Raw genomic sequence first — 17,460 nt, forward strand, 5'->3', positions numbered from 1 at the left:
TTGTATTAGTAGTAGAGACGGGGTTTCTCCGTGTTGGAAAGGCTGGTCTCGAACTCTCGACCTCAGGTGATCTGCCCGCCTCAGCCTCCCAAAGTGTTGGGATTACAGGCGTGAGCCACTGCGCTCGGCCTGTGTTTAGCTTCTTATATGGTAGTTCTCTATTTAGCTTTTTGAGGAACCACCAAACCGTTCCACAGTGGCTGCACTGTTGAACATTCCCACCAACAATGTACAGAGGTTCCAATTTTTCTACATTTTTGCCAATGTTTGTTAATATTTTTTTAATGAAAAAAATTTTTTTTAAAATTACTCTGTCCTAATCTGTGTGAAATGGTATGTTGTTGTTTGGGCTTGCATTTCCTTAGTGATTAGTGATGTTGAACATCTTTTCATGCTAATTGGCCATTTGTATGTCTTTGGAGAAACATCTCTTCAAATACTTTGCCCATTTTTTGATTGTTATTTATTTTGTTGTTGACCTGTAGGAGGTCTTTATATGTTATCAGTATTAATCGTTTAATATATATGTGGTTTGCAGATATTTTCTCCCATTCTGTGGGTTGTCTTTTCACTAGTGTCCTTTGATAAACAAAAATTTTTGATTTTTTTTTTTTTTTTTGAGACAGAGCCTAATTCTATTGCCCAGGCTGGAGTGCAGTGGCACAATTGTAGCTGCCACTTTGAACTCCTGGGATCAACTGATTCTCCCCTCAGCTTCCTGAGTAGCTAAGACTACAGGGGCATACTATCATTACTAGCTAATTATTAAATTTTTCGTGTGTGTGTGTGTGTGGGCGGGGTTTCATTGTGTTCCCCAGGCTGTTCTTGAACTCCTGGCCTCAAGCAATCCTCAGTCCTCAGCCTCTCAAGTAGCTGAGATTACAGACGTCAACTACCATGCCCAGCTATAAGTTTTAATTTTAATGAACTCCAATTTATCTTTGTTGTTGACTGTGTTTTTGTTGTTATATCAAAGAAATCACTGCCAAATCTAATGTCATAAAGATTTCCCCTATGCATTCTTCTAAGAATTCTATAGTTTTCTGCCTTATATTTAGGTGTTTGATCCACTTTGAGTTAATTTTTGTAGATGGTATTAGATAACTGTCCAACTTCTTCCTTTTGCATATGACTATCCTATGTTCACAGCACCCTTTATTGGCAAGACTGTCCCTTCTCTATTGAATGGTTTCAGCATCCTTGTCAAAAATCTTTTGAGCATATATTTGAAAGTTTGTTTCTGGGTTCTGTTTTCTATTTCTATGGTCGATATGTCTCTTTATTCTAGTACCACACTTAATACATTTTTATAATTTAAAAATATATTTGCTTGGCTATTTAAAAAAATTCTTAGAATTTTGTTGCATTGGAAAATATTTATTTTGAGCTTTTATTACATTTATTAACTTGAATAATGTGAATATTTATATTTATTGTTCAGGAACTTGGGTGTTTCCAGTCCATTCATTTTCTTTTCTTATAAGAGGATGGAAGCTAACAGTGTTTGAACATTGCTGTCCTTATCTTTAAACACATGACTTTCCACCATGTACAGTTTAGAACCAGATTGTCATATTCTGCAAAAAAACTGTTATTTGGATTGAGATTATATTACAGATGTGTTTGGCTTCACTGTGTGTGCATTTGAATCATATGACCTTACCTTTTGAAAATACTCATTTTTATTTTTGGTTTCATGCCAACTACTTAATGCTTAGCGTTTGGTCAGGAAAATCCTCTATTATAAAGTCTTTTTTCTACAACCATATAACTTTTAATGTGCTTTACGTGTGAAATCTTATTTTGTTTTTCAGTGTTCATTGTGCTAGAAAAACAAGGACTATTACACTGTTTGCTTCCTATATCAGGGGAAACATAAGTACCTAAGCATCTTTTTAGATCATCTTTTAGGTCACATTCTATTTTTGTTTATAGTGCCTGTAGTGATAATTCTTTCAGAGAGAACAAATTTTTTTTGACTTCTCTTTTGGTTTTCATTTTCAGTAAACAAAACTCTATGGTATAAATTTGCTTAGATGCCCTTATTCTCCAAGAATGATTCTTGAGGGTTGAGGAGTGGAATGATTTGACTCAGTCAGAACCTCTTTGCAAGTGAAATTGGCGCACCCTTACGATTTTGATTATTTTGGCCTTTTAATATCCAATCTGAAAATAAAGAAAATTTTACCAAAGTAAATATGAAAATGAGCAATGTAATAGCAGCAATAACCCTTTCTTTAACTATGACACTACACTGGTGATGTTTGGATACTGTAGCTTTTTTTAATTTAAAGTCATTTTTAGCCTTCCAAATAATTCTCTCAAAACAAGGAAGCATTATGCGTTATTAGTCTTTATAGTCCTTGTTTCTGACTTATACTAGTTGCCTTAGTTGTAAATAATTTATGTATTTTAAAATTATGAAATGCTTCAAATATGCACATAAGTATAGAGAATAATATGCCAATATATATCACTCAGATTTAACCAATATAATTCCTATTTTTTTCAGATTTAAATTTGTTTTTAAAGAAGTATTATAGAAAGTTGAAAACTTATTTATTTTATATTCCCTGATTCTAATACTCTCCCTCTTTAGAGTTATCTGCTATCCAAATAGGCTTGAATCCTTCCAGTCTAAGTTTTTATATTTTGTTTCATATGTATGCACTTATACATTCTAATATGTTTTATATTTCTAAATTTTTATTAGTAATAATGTTGTGACTATCATTCCAAAATTTGTTATTTTACCAGTACCTTAGACTTTAAATTATTTTCTCTGTGGGTAAAATTTATTACCACATACTATTGAAAATTTGTTACCATACTTTTGGATATATGAACCATGCATGAAATATATTAACATTCAGCTTTGGCTTATAATTGTTTGACTATACATAGGTTTGATTATTGAGGTACTTGTGTCCTTGGAATTTTACTTTTTAAGCCTAACTTATTTAATACTTGTATAGTATTACTCTTTTGCTCATTTTGCATGTACACAATCCTCTAATGCTGATATCTCATTTTTTTCCCCCAAAAACACACATGGGGAATTTAAAGGTAGAAAAGGGAAGATAACTTATTTCTTAAATCTGAGTTCAATATTTTTTTACTACCCAGATCTTATAGTCTGCCATGTGGGACTGTATTTGTAATCTGTTGGATTTTTTAAATACATGCTAGTTGGCTTCTAAATTCATTTAGGCTTTATTAGAATTGAGTATAATACAGTTGTCTTTTTCAGGGGCTCACAACGAAGTAAGATAGTAGATGACAATTCTACGAAGCAGGCTGTGCACAATAAAGAAAAACGAAGAAAGGATGATGACATTTCTCTTTTAATGTCTGATACTCAGCCTAAAGGTTTGTGAACCTTAGAAAACTGTTGGAATTTGAATTTTTTCTTATTGTATTAATAACAATTTTTGTTATAAATAAATTATTTTATTTTACTTTGAAAGGATGTGTGAAAGTAAAGGGAGATTATTTGGCAACACAAAGAAAATTGCTAAACCTACTCTTTATGTAGTGTAGTACTCATTTCTGGATTTATTTATTAATCCCAAAAGTTAAATTTTAATATTTTTTTTTCTTCTTTGGGGAGACTTGGATATAGCTATGAAGTTATGTTAATTTAGCTGTTTCTAAGTGTTGTTTCCATGGATATTAATGTTACTGCTAACTGGGTTTTTATTATTAACTTATCACTCTCTATTTGCCTACCATGAAATACATTCTCTATTCATTAGAATTTCTCTCAACTTCAGGAGGATGCCAAACAAGCCACTATTAGCAAATTTGAAGGTAAATACTTCCTAGACTTGTGAAAATTTTTTGTAGGCCTCCTTGCATATGGGATTTATGATTTGACTTCTTTTTCTTTTTTGTCTCTGTTTCAAGAATTAAAAATATTTTACTGATACTTGAAGAAAAACAATTTTACTACATTATTTATTTGTGAAACTAACACCTTTAGGGATCTGTTGGATTACTGATAGCTTCAAATGTTTGTTGAAGTCTCTTTCTTGCTTGCTTGCTTTCTTGCTTTTCTCTTTTTCTTTTTAAGACAGGGCCTCACTCTGTTACCCAGGCTGGAGTACAGTGGCATGATCACACATGATCACAGCCCACTTCAGCCTCTACCTCCTGGGCTCAAGTGATCCTCCCACATTAGCCTCCCGAGTAGTTGAGACTATAGTCATGCACCACCACGTGTGGCTAATTTTTTGTATTTTGCAGAGACAAGGTCTTGCCATGTTGCCCAGGCTGGTCTCAAACTCCTGGGCTCCAGTGATCTGCCTGCCTCGGCCTCCCAAAATGCTGGGATTATAGGCATGAGCCACCGCGCTTGGCCACTATTTTATTTTTGAGTGATTTCGTAAGTTATTCACAATACAAAAAAATCTTTTGACAACACTATGCAAAAATTCATTACACTTCATTTGGAGCACAGCTATTTAAAGATTCTTTTTAGTAGCCTTTTTAATAGAAAAAAATTTAAAATGAAACTAGAGTAATAACTTTTATTTGTACAAGAAACCAGCTGAAACTCTTATAAAGGCAGTCTTTGGAGAATGTGCTGTGACTTTGTACAGACAAGCTTCCAATTAGTCACTGTCAGTGTATAATGAAAAACATTTATTTTCTTATAAACTGTACTTTTCTTAGAAGTAATTACAATCATCTCTCTGTATCTTTGTGTTCTGCATCTGCAGATTCAACCTACCAAAGTTGGAAAATATTTGAAAAAAACTTCAATAAAAATAATACAATCATAAAAAATATGTATAACAACTACATAACATTTATGTTGTATTGGGTATTATATATAATCTAGAGATTATTTAAACTATACAGGAGAATATATATAGGTTATATGCAAATACTTTACCTTTAGGGGCTTATGGATCCATGGATTTTGGTATCCTGGGTCCCTGGGACCAATCCCCTGAGATACTGAGGGATGACTGTATTGATTACCAAGTAAAAATGTAAGTATTTGTACAAGTGGGCTCAGTTCAGATACTATCAAGACAAAGATTCCTACTCTACCCAGGAAAGCAGTAGAATGTGAGGAATAACAGTCCTCACATTGACTTGAATAAAATACTTTCTGATTTGTACCCAGGAGTATTACCTCAAGATCACAGTGGCATTTTAGACATGCATCAGGGAAGAGTACATGACAAAAGAAACATTTTTTAGTTTTTCAGTATCCCTGAAGGTACCACTACTGGTAGGGAAGGTGTTTCTAATACAATTAGCTATTGGATCTTTATTAAAGCAGTGTTTATTCTCCCACATCTGATACCAGTATTTTTAAAAAACCTGTAAATTAATGGAAATTCCGCATGAAACCTTAGGTGTACCATTTTTTTTCCATAGCACATTCAGTTTGCCTTGTGGAATTTGCTTTCACCAACATAATACCTTGGAAATACTTAATATTCTTTTGTTTACAGGATTTTGTCACCTCTTTAGTTTTATATGCTAGTAATATTTGCAGGTTAAATTATATATTATGCAGGTGAATTCCTATTTTTACAATATTTCATTCTATATAATAAAGTTATTCCTTTTTTCATGAGGCAGGCTTGACTGATGTGCAAATAATAAATTGTTTAAAAGAAAACCCTGTATAATCAAGTTTTTCTCAAGCCCCTTTCCTTTCATGAGTCATTTTACTGTAGTATAATATTTATGTTTAGAAATTATAGTTTGATACATTGTGTGTGGAAATTGTGTTAGACCACTTTTATAGTTTACAATATTACATATAAAATTTAATGTGCTATCCTAAATATTGTGTTGATGATTTGGGGGGAGTTTTATTTTCCTTAGGGAATAAGGTGTTTTCTCTGGAAATTGAAAGGCGATTGACTATCTTGGAATTTTTACCCTCAATCCTGTTCCAGTGCCTTCCTTTAAGTAATGTCAAAGACAAATTATCATGAATATTAGTTATTAGGAATTGTTGAAGCTACAGTAAAAGCAAGAATAGTTTGAAGAGAAGATGTGTGGTGTTGAAGAATGTTCCATGAACAGAAAAGTCAGGCCAGTCAGATGAATTGAAAATTGTGAATTAAAGGCAACTGCCTTGTGACTTGCTGTGTATAAACTTTGAGTTGGTACTTGTATGACATAGATTCAGAAAGCAAAATAATTCAGGATAACTTTTAGTCAGTTAGGTGGAAACTTTTGGAAGGTATTTTTGTACAGTACATATATTTGATGACAGAAATATTAAATATTTTTAGTAATGATTGGCATGAGTTTCAAAATGATGTCTTGTTGACTTAAAAAAGGAAGTACTTCTCTAGAATGATGAATTTATTGGAGACTTAAAATGACAGGGTCTTGATTATTGAAAAGAAGAAATAAACGGGCAAGTAAATTGGTAACCTTGTGAATGATCACATATTATAGCCAACTACAGAGCAAAGGTATTTTGGCTCCTTTTAAAGAGCAGCGATCAACACTCTTTCAAATTATAGTCCCTTTCCACTAAAAATATGTATTTATGTAAATTACATTTTAAAAGACTAGTTTATAAAGTCACATTGAATTATCAAACTTAAAGACATGAATTTTCTAGATTTTAATAAGACCCCCCTTTATTATTATTATTATTATACTTTAAGTTCTAGGGTACATGTGCACAACGTGCAGGTTTGTTACATATGTGTACATGTGCCATGTTGGTGTGCTGCACCCATTAACTCATCCTTTACATTAGGTATATCTCCTAATGCTATCCCTCACCCCCCCCCCCCCCCCCACCCCCCCCCCCCCATGACAGGCCCCCAGTGTGTAATGTTCCCCTTCCTGTGTCCAACTGTTCTCATTGTTCAATTCCCACCTATGAGTGAGAACATGCGGTGTTTGGTTTTTTGTCCTTGCGATAGTTTGCTGAGAATGATGGTTTCCAGCTTCATCCATGTCCCTACAAAGGACATGAACTCATTCTTTTTTATGACTGCATAGTATTCCATGGTGTATATGTGCCACATTTTCTTAATCCCCTTTTTTTGATAGTACAGCCAAATGCATTTATAGCAAATGGAAAAACAGTTTGATGGCTTTGCTTTGGCTACTATGAAAAAGGATATTTTTTCTTTATGTGTTTTTCTCACCTCACAACTATTGTGTAATGAACATTTACTTTGTATATACCAATTAAAATAGGGCATGCCTTTACCTTCATCCAATGTCAGTATGAGAATTTAACAGTACATTTCTGTTTCAATGAGCTTTGGAAGTAGTATAGCAATTTTGACGATGTTACTTCGAGCTCTTCTAAAAGAGATTCCTTCTATACTTTTTTGTCCATATTTATGCTTCATTTGTTTTTTAAGACCTTAACAGTGGAAGTAGAGGTTGTGATCATCTCGAACAGGAAAGCAGAAACAAGGATGTTAAATATTCTGATTCAAAAGTGGAACTCACTCTGATTTCCAGGAAGACAAAGAGAAGGCTTAGGAATAATTTACCTGATTCTCAATATTGTACTTCTTTGGATAAGTCAACAGAACAGACAGTAAGTAGAGGTATTTAGATATTATAGGAAATAATTTCATGCTATGATAAAAATGAGTTGACTGTGGCCAAATAATGTTCCTCTAGCTTTCAGCTTTTCTTATCAGATTTCTTTAGTTTTTGGTTCACTGTTAGCTTTATTATTAAAAAACAATTTTAAATGTAACTTTTCTTGGTGATACAGAGTTATTGGAACACATTTCAAATACTATGAATGATTAAAAAAGTTAAAATTGCTCCTTTTCTTGTATCACTCTTTCCTTAGTAGGTAGTTGTACATCCTTCAGACTTTTCTTTTTCTTTATTTCAGCCAAATACTATTCATACTGTCTAGTCATTTTTTTTGCTTGCTCTGTAAAGTTATTATTAGATTTATTTTATCAGTAGCAATTTACTTACCAAATTCTTTAAGCTTCTGTTTATCTACAGTTTAGGGAATTTATTCTAAGTAAAGAATTATCATATTAAATACATACATTTTGTATTTTCAAAGACTTAGTATATAAGTAGCAATAAAACAGTAAGACAGCTTTTCAATTTCTTTGATCCATAAATCATTTCAGGACCTTGTAATGTTTTTGGGTTGTAATTATAAACATGATTTAGATTTATAAAGTAAATGAGATATTGAAGGCAGTGGTTGATTTTCATAATTTTTAATGTTGTTATATTGTTAATTTTTAAATCTCTTTACCAAAGTAGTCACATTGGCATTATTACTTTTGCAAAATAAAAATACGTAAATACATCTTCTCATTCTAAAGTTGACTTAGATCATGGGAGACCGTCTGACAAAGCATTTGTAATGATGGAAATCTCCCAATTTCACCCTTTAAAAAATTATCAGGCATCAGATTGGACAGACCAAACCCTGTATCTTTAAATTTGGGAGACATTGGCAAGTATAATGTAGTATAATTGTTTAGTTTTCTATCCATGTAGTTATAGAAGTGATATAATATTTTTCTTTTTTTTTTAGGAATTTAAAAATGGTTTAAGCAAGCCAAATTTGAAAAATGCTATTTTTTCTATGTGTTTATGTTTAGAAAAAACAAGAAGATGACGCAACAATATCCACTGAGTTAGAAAAGTCAAGTGAAAACTATCATCAGGATCCAAAACTGCCTGAAGAAATTACAGCTAAACCTACAAAAAGTGATTTTACTAAACTATCCTCACCTAACAGTCAGGAGTTGACTTTGAGTAATGCCACCAAAAGTGCCTCTGCCAGTTCAGACACTGAAACTGTTGAGAACTCTAAATCCATTGATACTGTGGGGATTTCTTCCCTTGTTGAGAAAGATGAGAACGAGTTGAATACCGTAGAAAAGCCTATTCTAAGAGGACATAATGAAGGGAACCAATCACTGATCTCAGCTGAACCAAGTAAGTGACAGGAGGATTATAAAGATACTTAATTTCCTCTGCTTTACTTCGTTGTTTTTTTCTTCTTCTTGAACAAATTTGGCTAAGGCCATAAGCTGTTTATGACATCACTGTGGAATATATTAACTTTAGGAAAAAAAGGCTTGGGGTGTGGGGTCTCCTTCATGAGTTTTAAAATATCGATTTAGGTAAACTAATGGAGGACTTGAAAACAGAAGTAATTTTTTCTTAGATTAGTACACTGTAATCTCAATAGTTTTAAAATAGATTATTTAAGGACCATCATTACTGTCATTTGGTTGATGAAGTATGCAGAGTTTAAGTGCTACCTAAGTATTATTATTAATTTTGATTTAATCATCTTCTGAGTAGTTGATGCCGTCACATGGTACTAAGAAATTCCAAAGGTGTTAAAGGATCTCCAGTGAATAGTCTCCCACATCTTCCCCTAGTTATTAATTTCCCATTTCTTGAAGCAATTCATGTAACAGGACTTAAAGTACAATTTAGAGTGATGGCACAATACAGTTAGAACTAGAATTTGTTCCTAAGGCCTCCTCATGGCTTTATCCATTTTTAAACATCTTTATTCTTTAGGAGGTAAGGGTGCAGGTAACTGCTGAATAATTGCACTGATATGGAGTCATTGTCTATAACTACTATAAATCAGATAACAAATGATAGGCCTGTTTCTAAATTGAATAAATTTAGATGATTAAGTTTAACAGGATTATTAAAAATAAATTGCATTAATTAGAAAGTTCCTTTTTTTTCTTTTTTTTTGAGACAGAGTCTTGCTCTGTCGGCCAGGCTAGAGTGTGGTGGTGCGATCTTGGCTAACTGCAACCTCCCTCTCCTGGGCTCAAGTAATTCTTCTTCATCAGCCTTCCGAGTAGCTGGGATTACAGGCATGCACCACCATGCCCGGCTAATTTTTGTATTTTTACTAGAGACAGGGTTTCACCATGTTGGCCTGGCTGATCTTGAACTCCTGACCTCAGGGAATCTACCCACCTCAGCCTCCCAAAGTGCTGGGATTATAGGAGTGAGCCACTACTCCCAGCCAAAAGTTCTTTTTTTGATATGTGATTGTTACACATTTAAAATACATTTTTTGGCTGGTTGCAGTGACCCACACCTATAATCCCAGCACTTTGGGAGGCCAAGGCGGGAGGATCACCTGAGGTCAGGAGTTTGAGACCAGGGTGGCAAACATGGTGAAACCCTGTCTCTACTAAAAATACAAAAATTAGCTGGGCATGGTGGCGTATGCCTGTAATTCCAGCTACTCGGGAGGCTGAGGCAGGAGAATTGCCTGAGCCCGGGAGGTGGAGGTTGCAGTGAGCCGAGCTGGGGAGATTGTGTCTCAAAAAAAAAAAAAAATAATAATAAATGCATTTTTCTTTTCCTTTTTAGTTGTTGTTTCCAGTGATGAAGAAGGACCTGTTGAACATAAAAGTTCAGAAATTCTTAAGTTACAATCTAAGCAAGACTGTGAGACAACTAATGAAAATGAGAGTACTTCTGAATCAGCATTGTCAGAACTACCATTGATTACATGTGAATCTGTACAGGTAATTTATTTCTGTCTTCTCACAGATTAACAATGAAATATACACTATTGGTTAATGACTGTTATTTGTTTTATCAAGCTGAATATTGTAATGAAAATTACAAATTTTCTTAGTTTGAATTTTCAGACAACTTTTATAGTAGTTTGAGTGAAGTATGTAGTTGTCTTTATTTTGAAATGAAAAGATTATACCATTTTTCTCTGGTGATTTATATTTTTTCAGTCTGAATATTCTATTACTTGAATATTTTTCTTATGGCTTTCATTGGACATTTCACTAACATTTTATAGAATTAAACACATTTTCTAGTATTTATATGTCTGGTCTTGGAGTATTATGGTTACTTAGAATTACTCCTTTTCCTCACATACTATGAAGGCAGTATGACATAGAGGAAAGAACATGGCTTTGGAGATGTAGGTCAGAAACCTATCAAGTTTGGTAAGTCCTCTGCCTCTTCATTCTTATAGAACATAATAAATGGAAGTGTGTTAGTTTAATATCAGTCGATTAATTCAGTCCTTTGAAGAGAGTAGGTCTAAAATAAGATTCAAATCATTTATTATCAGTATTCTTTCTTTCTTTCTTTTTTTTTGAGACAGGGTCTTGCCCTGTCACCCAGGCTGGAGTGCAGTGACATGATTATGGCTCAGTGCAGCCTCAACCTCTTGGGCTCAAGCATCCCTCTCATTCAGCCTCTCAGGTAGCTGGGACCGTAGGCTTGTGCCAGCATGCCTGGCTAATGTTTTTAAAATATATATTATTTTTAGAGATGAGGGTCTCTCTTTGTTGTCCAGGCTGGTCTCTAACTACTGGGCTCAAGCAGTCCTCCTACCTCCACCTCCCAAAGTGCTAGGATCACATGCGTGGGCTACCACTCCTAGCTGGTACTCTTTCTTATTATTAGTCTGTGATTATTCTATTTGTAAGAAAAGATCATTGACCACCAGTGCAGAATTATGGTAAACTTATCTTGTTTTGTTTTTGAATAATGTCAGAGGCTGTTATTTTGCAGAGTATGATGAAGAGTTGGCCTGATCTATGAAAACAGTTTGGTCTGATTATTGTTTCATGGGTATTTTCTATTGTATTTGGTATTCCATGTAGAAATCACCTCAGCAGCTTTGTTCTGAATTTTTGCAAAAATGTAACCATTTTCGCCAGATTGGGTCAATATCCTACTTGATGGTTTAGTTGTATATATAATTAAAAGTATCATTGTTGATAATGAATTTAAACTTGTAGAAAAATTAGGCCTTGGCAGGGTATCAATTGACAATGTAGTATGAAATGATCATATTATAAGAAAATAACATATCTTGTGGAATTTACTACATTCATTATCACAACCAAGCAGCCAATACTGTGGAGATCTACAAAGACATATAAGTCAGAATGTCACATCTCTATGCTCTCTCTTGTTCCAGTTTTATTTTATTTTATTTTTTTGAGACAGAGTCTCAGTCTGAGGCCCAGGCTAGCATACAGTGGCACAATCTCAGTTCACTGCAACCTCTGCCTCGCAAGTTCAAGCAATTCTCCTGCCTCAGCCTCCCTCAGTAGCTGGGATTGCAGGCACGTGCCACCATGCCCTGCTAGTTTTTGTATTTTTAGTAGAGACGGGGTTTCACCATGTTGGTCAGGCTGGTCTGGAACTCCTGACCCCGTGATCCACTCGCCTCGGCCTCCCAAAGTGCCAGGATTACAGGCGTGAGCCACCATGCCCGGCCTCCAGTCTTAAATGAATTATGAGAAATATGGATTGGTCATTTTTAGGAGCCAGCTAGTTTTTACAAAATGTGAAGCCCAATGAGAAATTATTTCTATACCAACTTCTCATTTTATCACTAAAAAAGCCCACAGTTATTTGTCTGACTGATATTGGAGCTACCTGATTTGATTTGATTGATTGATTCCCTTTTTTACTTAGGGAATAAGAAGATATTAATAGTATACTAAGCAATAAAACATGAGAATGACAAATTCAATTAAGCAGGTAAATGGCGTTATGAGCTGGGTTTAAAATAATGAGTATGATATATGTTTTAGATAAGGATTAGTCACATTTGCTAGAGGTAAGAGGGGAGTGAGTACATATGCATAATAACTGCTTTAGTAGTAATCTGGTCATGTGTGATGTCACGGATGATGTGCAGAGGTTAGGCACATTTGAAAAAGTTGAAAAAGTCATCTGAAAGTAGTGTAAATTTCAGAAGAAACAGTGGGAAAGAGTTGCTGCTGATATTGCCTGGTTTTCTATTATAATTTAAAAGCAAAGTTATATAGTCACTTGAGTGGAAGTGATGATTTTTGAGGTTTTAGGCAAGTATAAGCCATTTCTGGTTAGTTGTCTTCAAACATAGAGTATACAATAAAGCATATAAATTTGATATAACATATGGTTCTTAGGTACTTACATTCCTTCATGGCATTTTAAAAGTGCAATAGCACACAGGCATAAAGATGGGAACAATAGACATTGGAGGCTCCAAAAGTAGGGGGGGGGATGAGGAGAGCCAGGGCCATAAAACTTCCTGTTGGGTATTATCTGGATGACAGGTTCAATAGAAGCCCAACCCTCAGCATCACGCAATATTATCCTTGTAACAAATCTGCACATATACCCCCTGGATCTAAAATAAAAAATATTTAAAGTGCAGTAGCAAGAACATTATTTTGGTTAATGGAAACAATTTTATGTGGTTGAAGTGACACTGGACCTGGAGAGAGAAACCTGTGTTTGAATCTTTGTTTTGCTTCTTACTAATCGCATGATTTTAGGCAAGTCGCTTAACCAGTCTAAGCATCTGTTAACTTTATTTATGAAATGGAAAACTGAAAAACCTGCCTATAGGGTGGTTGTGGGGATTAAAAGAGATAATATATTTAAAAATTCATTTTAAACAAAAGTACAATATATGTTTAAAACTTACTTCTGTCAAGTTAAAAATGAATAAAACCTATTAGAGAGTACTGAATGTGAAACCATGGCTTTGATACAGAGGAGTATATATTTCTGGAGCTTAGGCTGTGGAATTAATTTTGGATTCAGCTATTTAGTGTAATTTTCTCAAAGGTAAGTCATATTTTTTTCAGAAAAAAAATCTAGATAACTTTCTTTACAGTAAGAACAGTATAAAATTCTTTAAAAATTCACTAATAGTAATTTAAAGAAGAATTTGATGGTGAAAGTCATTTTCAGCATTTATATAATAGTTAAGAGTTATATGCATTTTATGATTTATTCCTTGTTAGATGTCATCTGAATTATGCCCATATAATCCTGTCATGGAAAACATTTCCAGTATTATGCCTAGTAATGAGATGGATCTACAACTGGATTTTATATTTACTTCTGTTTATATTGGTAAAATAAAAGGAGCTTCTAAAGGTTGTGTTACAGTAAGTATATTTTCTTTAATTTTCTTTTAGTTTGGATCTTGGACAAGGCATTTTAATTTTTTTCCTTTTTTTTTCTTAGCACAAATAAGAATAGAATTAAGATTTATTTTATATGGGACACTTTGGATATGTTGAAAGTCATTATACCTAATTTGAAATGTGTCTTTAATTCTCCCCTCCTAAAATCCTGCCTAATCTGACTACTCTAATGAAAATCATGTGTGAAAAAAAAATCACACGTATTGATAATGTTTGGGTTCTAGATGTTATTTGATAGTAAAATTTTTTTCAAGGTATAGTTTGGAGCATAAAGAAGAAATCTCATTTTGCCAGTTTAAACGGTTGTAAACTGACTTCTCCAAATTTCTAAATTAAGAATATCCAGGAACTAATCCTACTCTGTTTTTCTAATTAAAAAAAAAAATACTCCTCACCTACGTATATGAAAGTGAGACTGTATTCTACTCGGTTCTCTCTCTGTCTGTTTTTTTTTGGGGGGTGGTGGGCAGAGTCTCACTCTTTTACCCAGGCTGGAGTGCAGTGGTGCACTCCACTGATCTTGGCTCACTGCAACCTCTGCCTTCTGTATTCAAGCGATTCCTGTGCCTCAGCCTCCCGAGTAGCTGGGACTACAGGTGCATGGCACCACACCTGGCTAATTTTTGTATTTTTTGGTAGAGATGGAGCTTTACCATGTTCGCCAAGCCGGTCTTGAACTCTTGGCCTCAAGTGATCCACCTGCCTCAGCCTCCCAAAGTGCTGGGATTACAGGTGTGAGCCACTGCGCCCAGCCAGTTCTCTATATTTTCTTACCATTTTGACCTTTTAAAATCCTAATCATCTTTTAAAGCTTCTCTGATATACTGACTCTTCTAGGAAACTTTCCATGATCCCTCCTTTTCAGACAGAATTAACTTCTCCCTTTGCTGTACACTTATAACACTTCATTTGTACTTCTAAGATTTATTCTGTGTGTTTTATAATTACTTATATTCTTGTATAAACTTCTCCATTAACCTTTTAAGCTGCTTATGGTGAAGAGCCACGGTTTTAGTTCCTTTTATACCTTCCATAAATGTTTCCACTCTAAGTAGGCACTTAAATGTTTGTTGAAGTGACTGTGTCAGATTTAGTAACTCAGGCATTTTTTATAGCAGTTTCATTAATATTTCACTGTGTTAGGGATAAGGCAGAGAATATGAAAATGCTAAGATATGGTTTCTGCTTTCAGGGAGCTTTTAATCTAATGGAAGAGACAGACATAAATATTTACATTATGGTAAAATGTAAAATAGAAGTATGTACAAGAAGGGTGCATATGGCAATGGATATCTCTCAATGTCTGGAGGAATCAGGAAAGGCTTCACAGAGAAGACAGCACATGAATAAGACATGAAGTACCTGTTGTTTACTTGGTACCCATGCAGACAAAGACCTAATCCCAAATTCTGGGAACTGCAAATAATAGTAATTTGTGATGTAGTCAACATTGCTTTGAAAGCTCAAGAATGAATTGATTTAAAATTAATATTTTTTTTGGCCACTGGTTTTAACTGATTTTGGCATGTCTGGGGTGATTTTACAATTCTTTTTCTTTAAGGAATTTTATTCATTTTTCAGGATTTTCTCCCCTGTTTTACTTTATTATTTTAAATTCAGGTTTACCCAGTTATTTCTGTTGAGTTCTTTGTAATGGCAAAAAGTTGGATAACCTAAATATATGAGAGTAATGATTAGCCGGGGGGAGGAAAATCCAATATAAATATTAAACAATGGAATTTCTATTAATTAATATATTAATTATATTATTACACAGGTGGGCATGTTATGCTCAAAAACCAAGAGCAAGCAAAAAACCACAAACAAATTAGTAAAGGAACAATATTACAAACACATATAATCTTGCCTATTTAGAGACAGCTGCCACTCACTGTATAGTATATATCGTTGCATATTCTTCATACATATATAGATACATTAAAACAAAGGGATATTACATAATATGTACTATTTTGTAACTTACCATAATTTCATTAATTTAATTCCTCTACTTATTTTGGGATATTTGGGTTGTCTTTAAAAATTTTTACTTGTTGGTCATTTCAAATTGTCCCAATATTTTACTATTACAAATAGTAGGGGACTGCAAATATTCAGTAAGCATTGTAAAGTGGTCCTAAAAATTAATTGTCAGAAGTCCTGGCCAGGGCCATCAGGCAAGAGAAAGAAATAAAGTACATTCAAATTGGAGGAGAGAAGTCAAACTATCCCTGTTTGCAGATGACATGATTCTATGTCTGGATTTTATATATATATTTATATATATTATATATAAATTTTCTAGATATAGAGTCTCAGCCCAAAAGCTCCTTCAGCTGATAAACAACTTCCGCAAAGTTTTAGGACACAAAATTAGTGTACAAAAATCACTAGCATTAATGGCTTTTCCATATTCTTTATATTTGGACAATTTTTCTCAAGGGTAATAGCTTTCCTGTGAAATAAGGTGTAAGCACAGGTTAAAAGTTTTGCCACATTCTTCACACTTGTAGGAGTTTTGCCAGCATGAATTATCTTACCTACAATCAAATGTGGCAACCATATAAAGGCTTTGTCACATTTTATACATTTCTAGGGTTTCACACTAGTATAACTTTTTTTTTTAATGTATTGCAAAGTTGGAGGTGTTGGTAAAAGCACTGTCAAATCTTTCAGGTTTGTAGAGTTCCTCTTCAGCACGAATTATCGCCATGTCTCTTAAGAATTGAGAACTTATGGCTAGGCGTGGTGGCGCATGCCTGTAATCCCAGCACTTTAGCAGACTGAGGCAAGTGGATCATCTGAGGTCAGGAGTTTGAGACTAGCACGGCCAACAAGGTGAAACCCCCTCTCTACTAAAAATACAAAAATTAGCCAGTCATGGTGGTGGGCACCTGCAATCCCACCTACTCGGGAGGCCGAGGCAGGAGAATGGCTTGAACCCAGGAGTTGGAGGTTGCAGTGAGCTGAAATCACGCCATTGCCCTCCAACCTGGGTGATAAGAGCAAAATTGTCTCAAAAAAAAAAAAAAAAAAAAAAAAAGAATTGAGAACTTGTTGTAAGCTTTGCCACGTTCTTTACACTTGTAGAGTTTCTGTCCAGTATGAATTATGTGTAATAAGGGTTGAGAACTTCCTTAAAAAGCTTTGTCACATTCTTTTTATTTGTAGGGTTTATGTTCCATATGAATTCTCATATTTACTAAGAGTTGAGGGCTGTTTAAAGGTTTTCCCACATTCATCACATTTATAGGGTTTCTCTCCAGTATAAATTATCTTATGCTTATTAAGGGTTGAGGAACATTTAAAAGATTTGCCGCATTGACTCTGTAGGGTTCCTGTCCAATATGAATTCTTTCATGTTTGTTAAGGGCTGAGGACCAGTTAAAAGCTTTGCCACATTCTTCACATTTGTAAGGTTTCTCTCCAGTATGAGATCTCTCATGTTTAGCGAGGCTTGACTAAACCAGGTGAAGGTTTTGCCACATTGATCATATTTGTAGGTTCTGTCTCCAGT

General features: G+C 34.2%; 1 protein-coding gene across 10 annotated transcripts in view; it reads left to right on the top strand.

Annotated features, from left to right (window-relative positions):
* SENP7 (SUMO specific peptidase 7) overlaps positions 1-17,460 on the top strand; it is a 187,914-nt gene that overhangs the window by 135,413 nt on the left and 35,041 nt on the right. For all 10 annotated transcript variants that reach the window (XM_032150288.2, XM_032150292.1, XM_032150295.2 and 7 more), the window contains 5 exons: positions 3,251-3,369; positions 7,362-7,543; positions 8,589-8,928; positions 10,345-10,502; positions 13,758-13,904. In XM_032150288.2, coding sequence (XP_032006179.1) covers positions 3,251-3,369; positions 7,362-7,543; positions 8,589-8,928; positions 10,345-10,502; positions 13,758-13,904 — 946 coding nt within the window. The remainder of the gene's footprint in view (positions 1-3,250; positions 3,370-7,361; positions 7,544-8,588; positions 8,929-10,344; positions 10,503-13,757; positions 13,905-17,460) is intronic.

Source organism: Hylobates moloch, unplaced genomic scaffold (genome assembly GCF_009828535.3).
Source record: "Hylobates moloch isolate HMO894 unplaced genomic scaffold, HMol_V3 SCAFFOLD_4, whole genome shotgun sequence".
NCBI classification, from domain to species: domain Eukaryota; kingdom Metazoa; phylum Chordata; class Mammalia; order Primates; family Hylobatidae; genus Hylobates; species Hylobates moloch.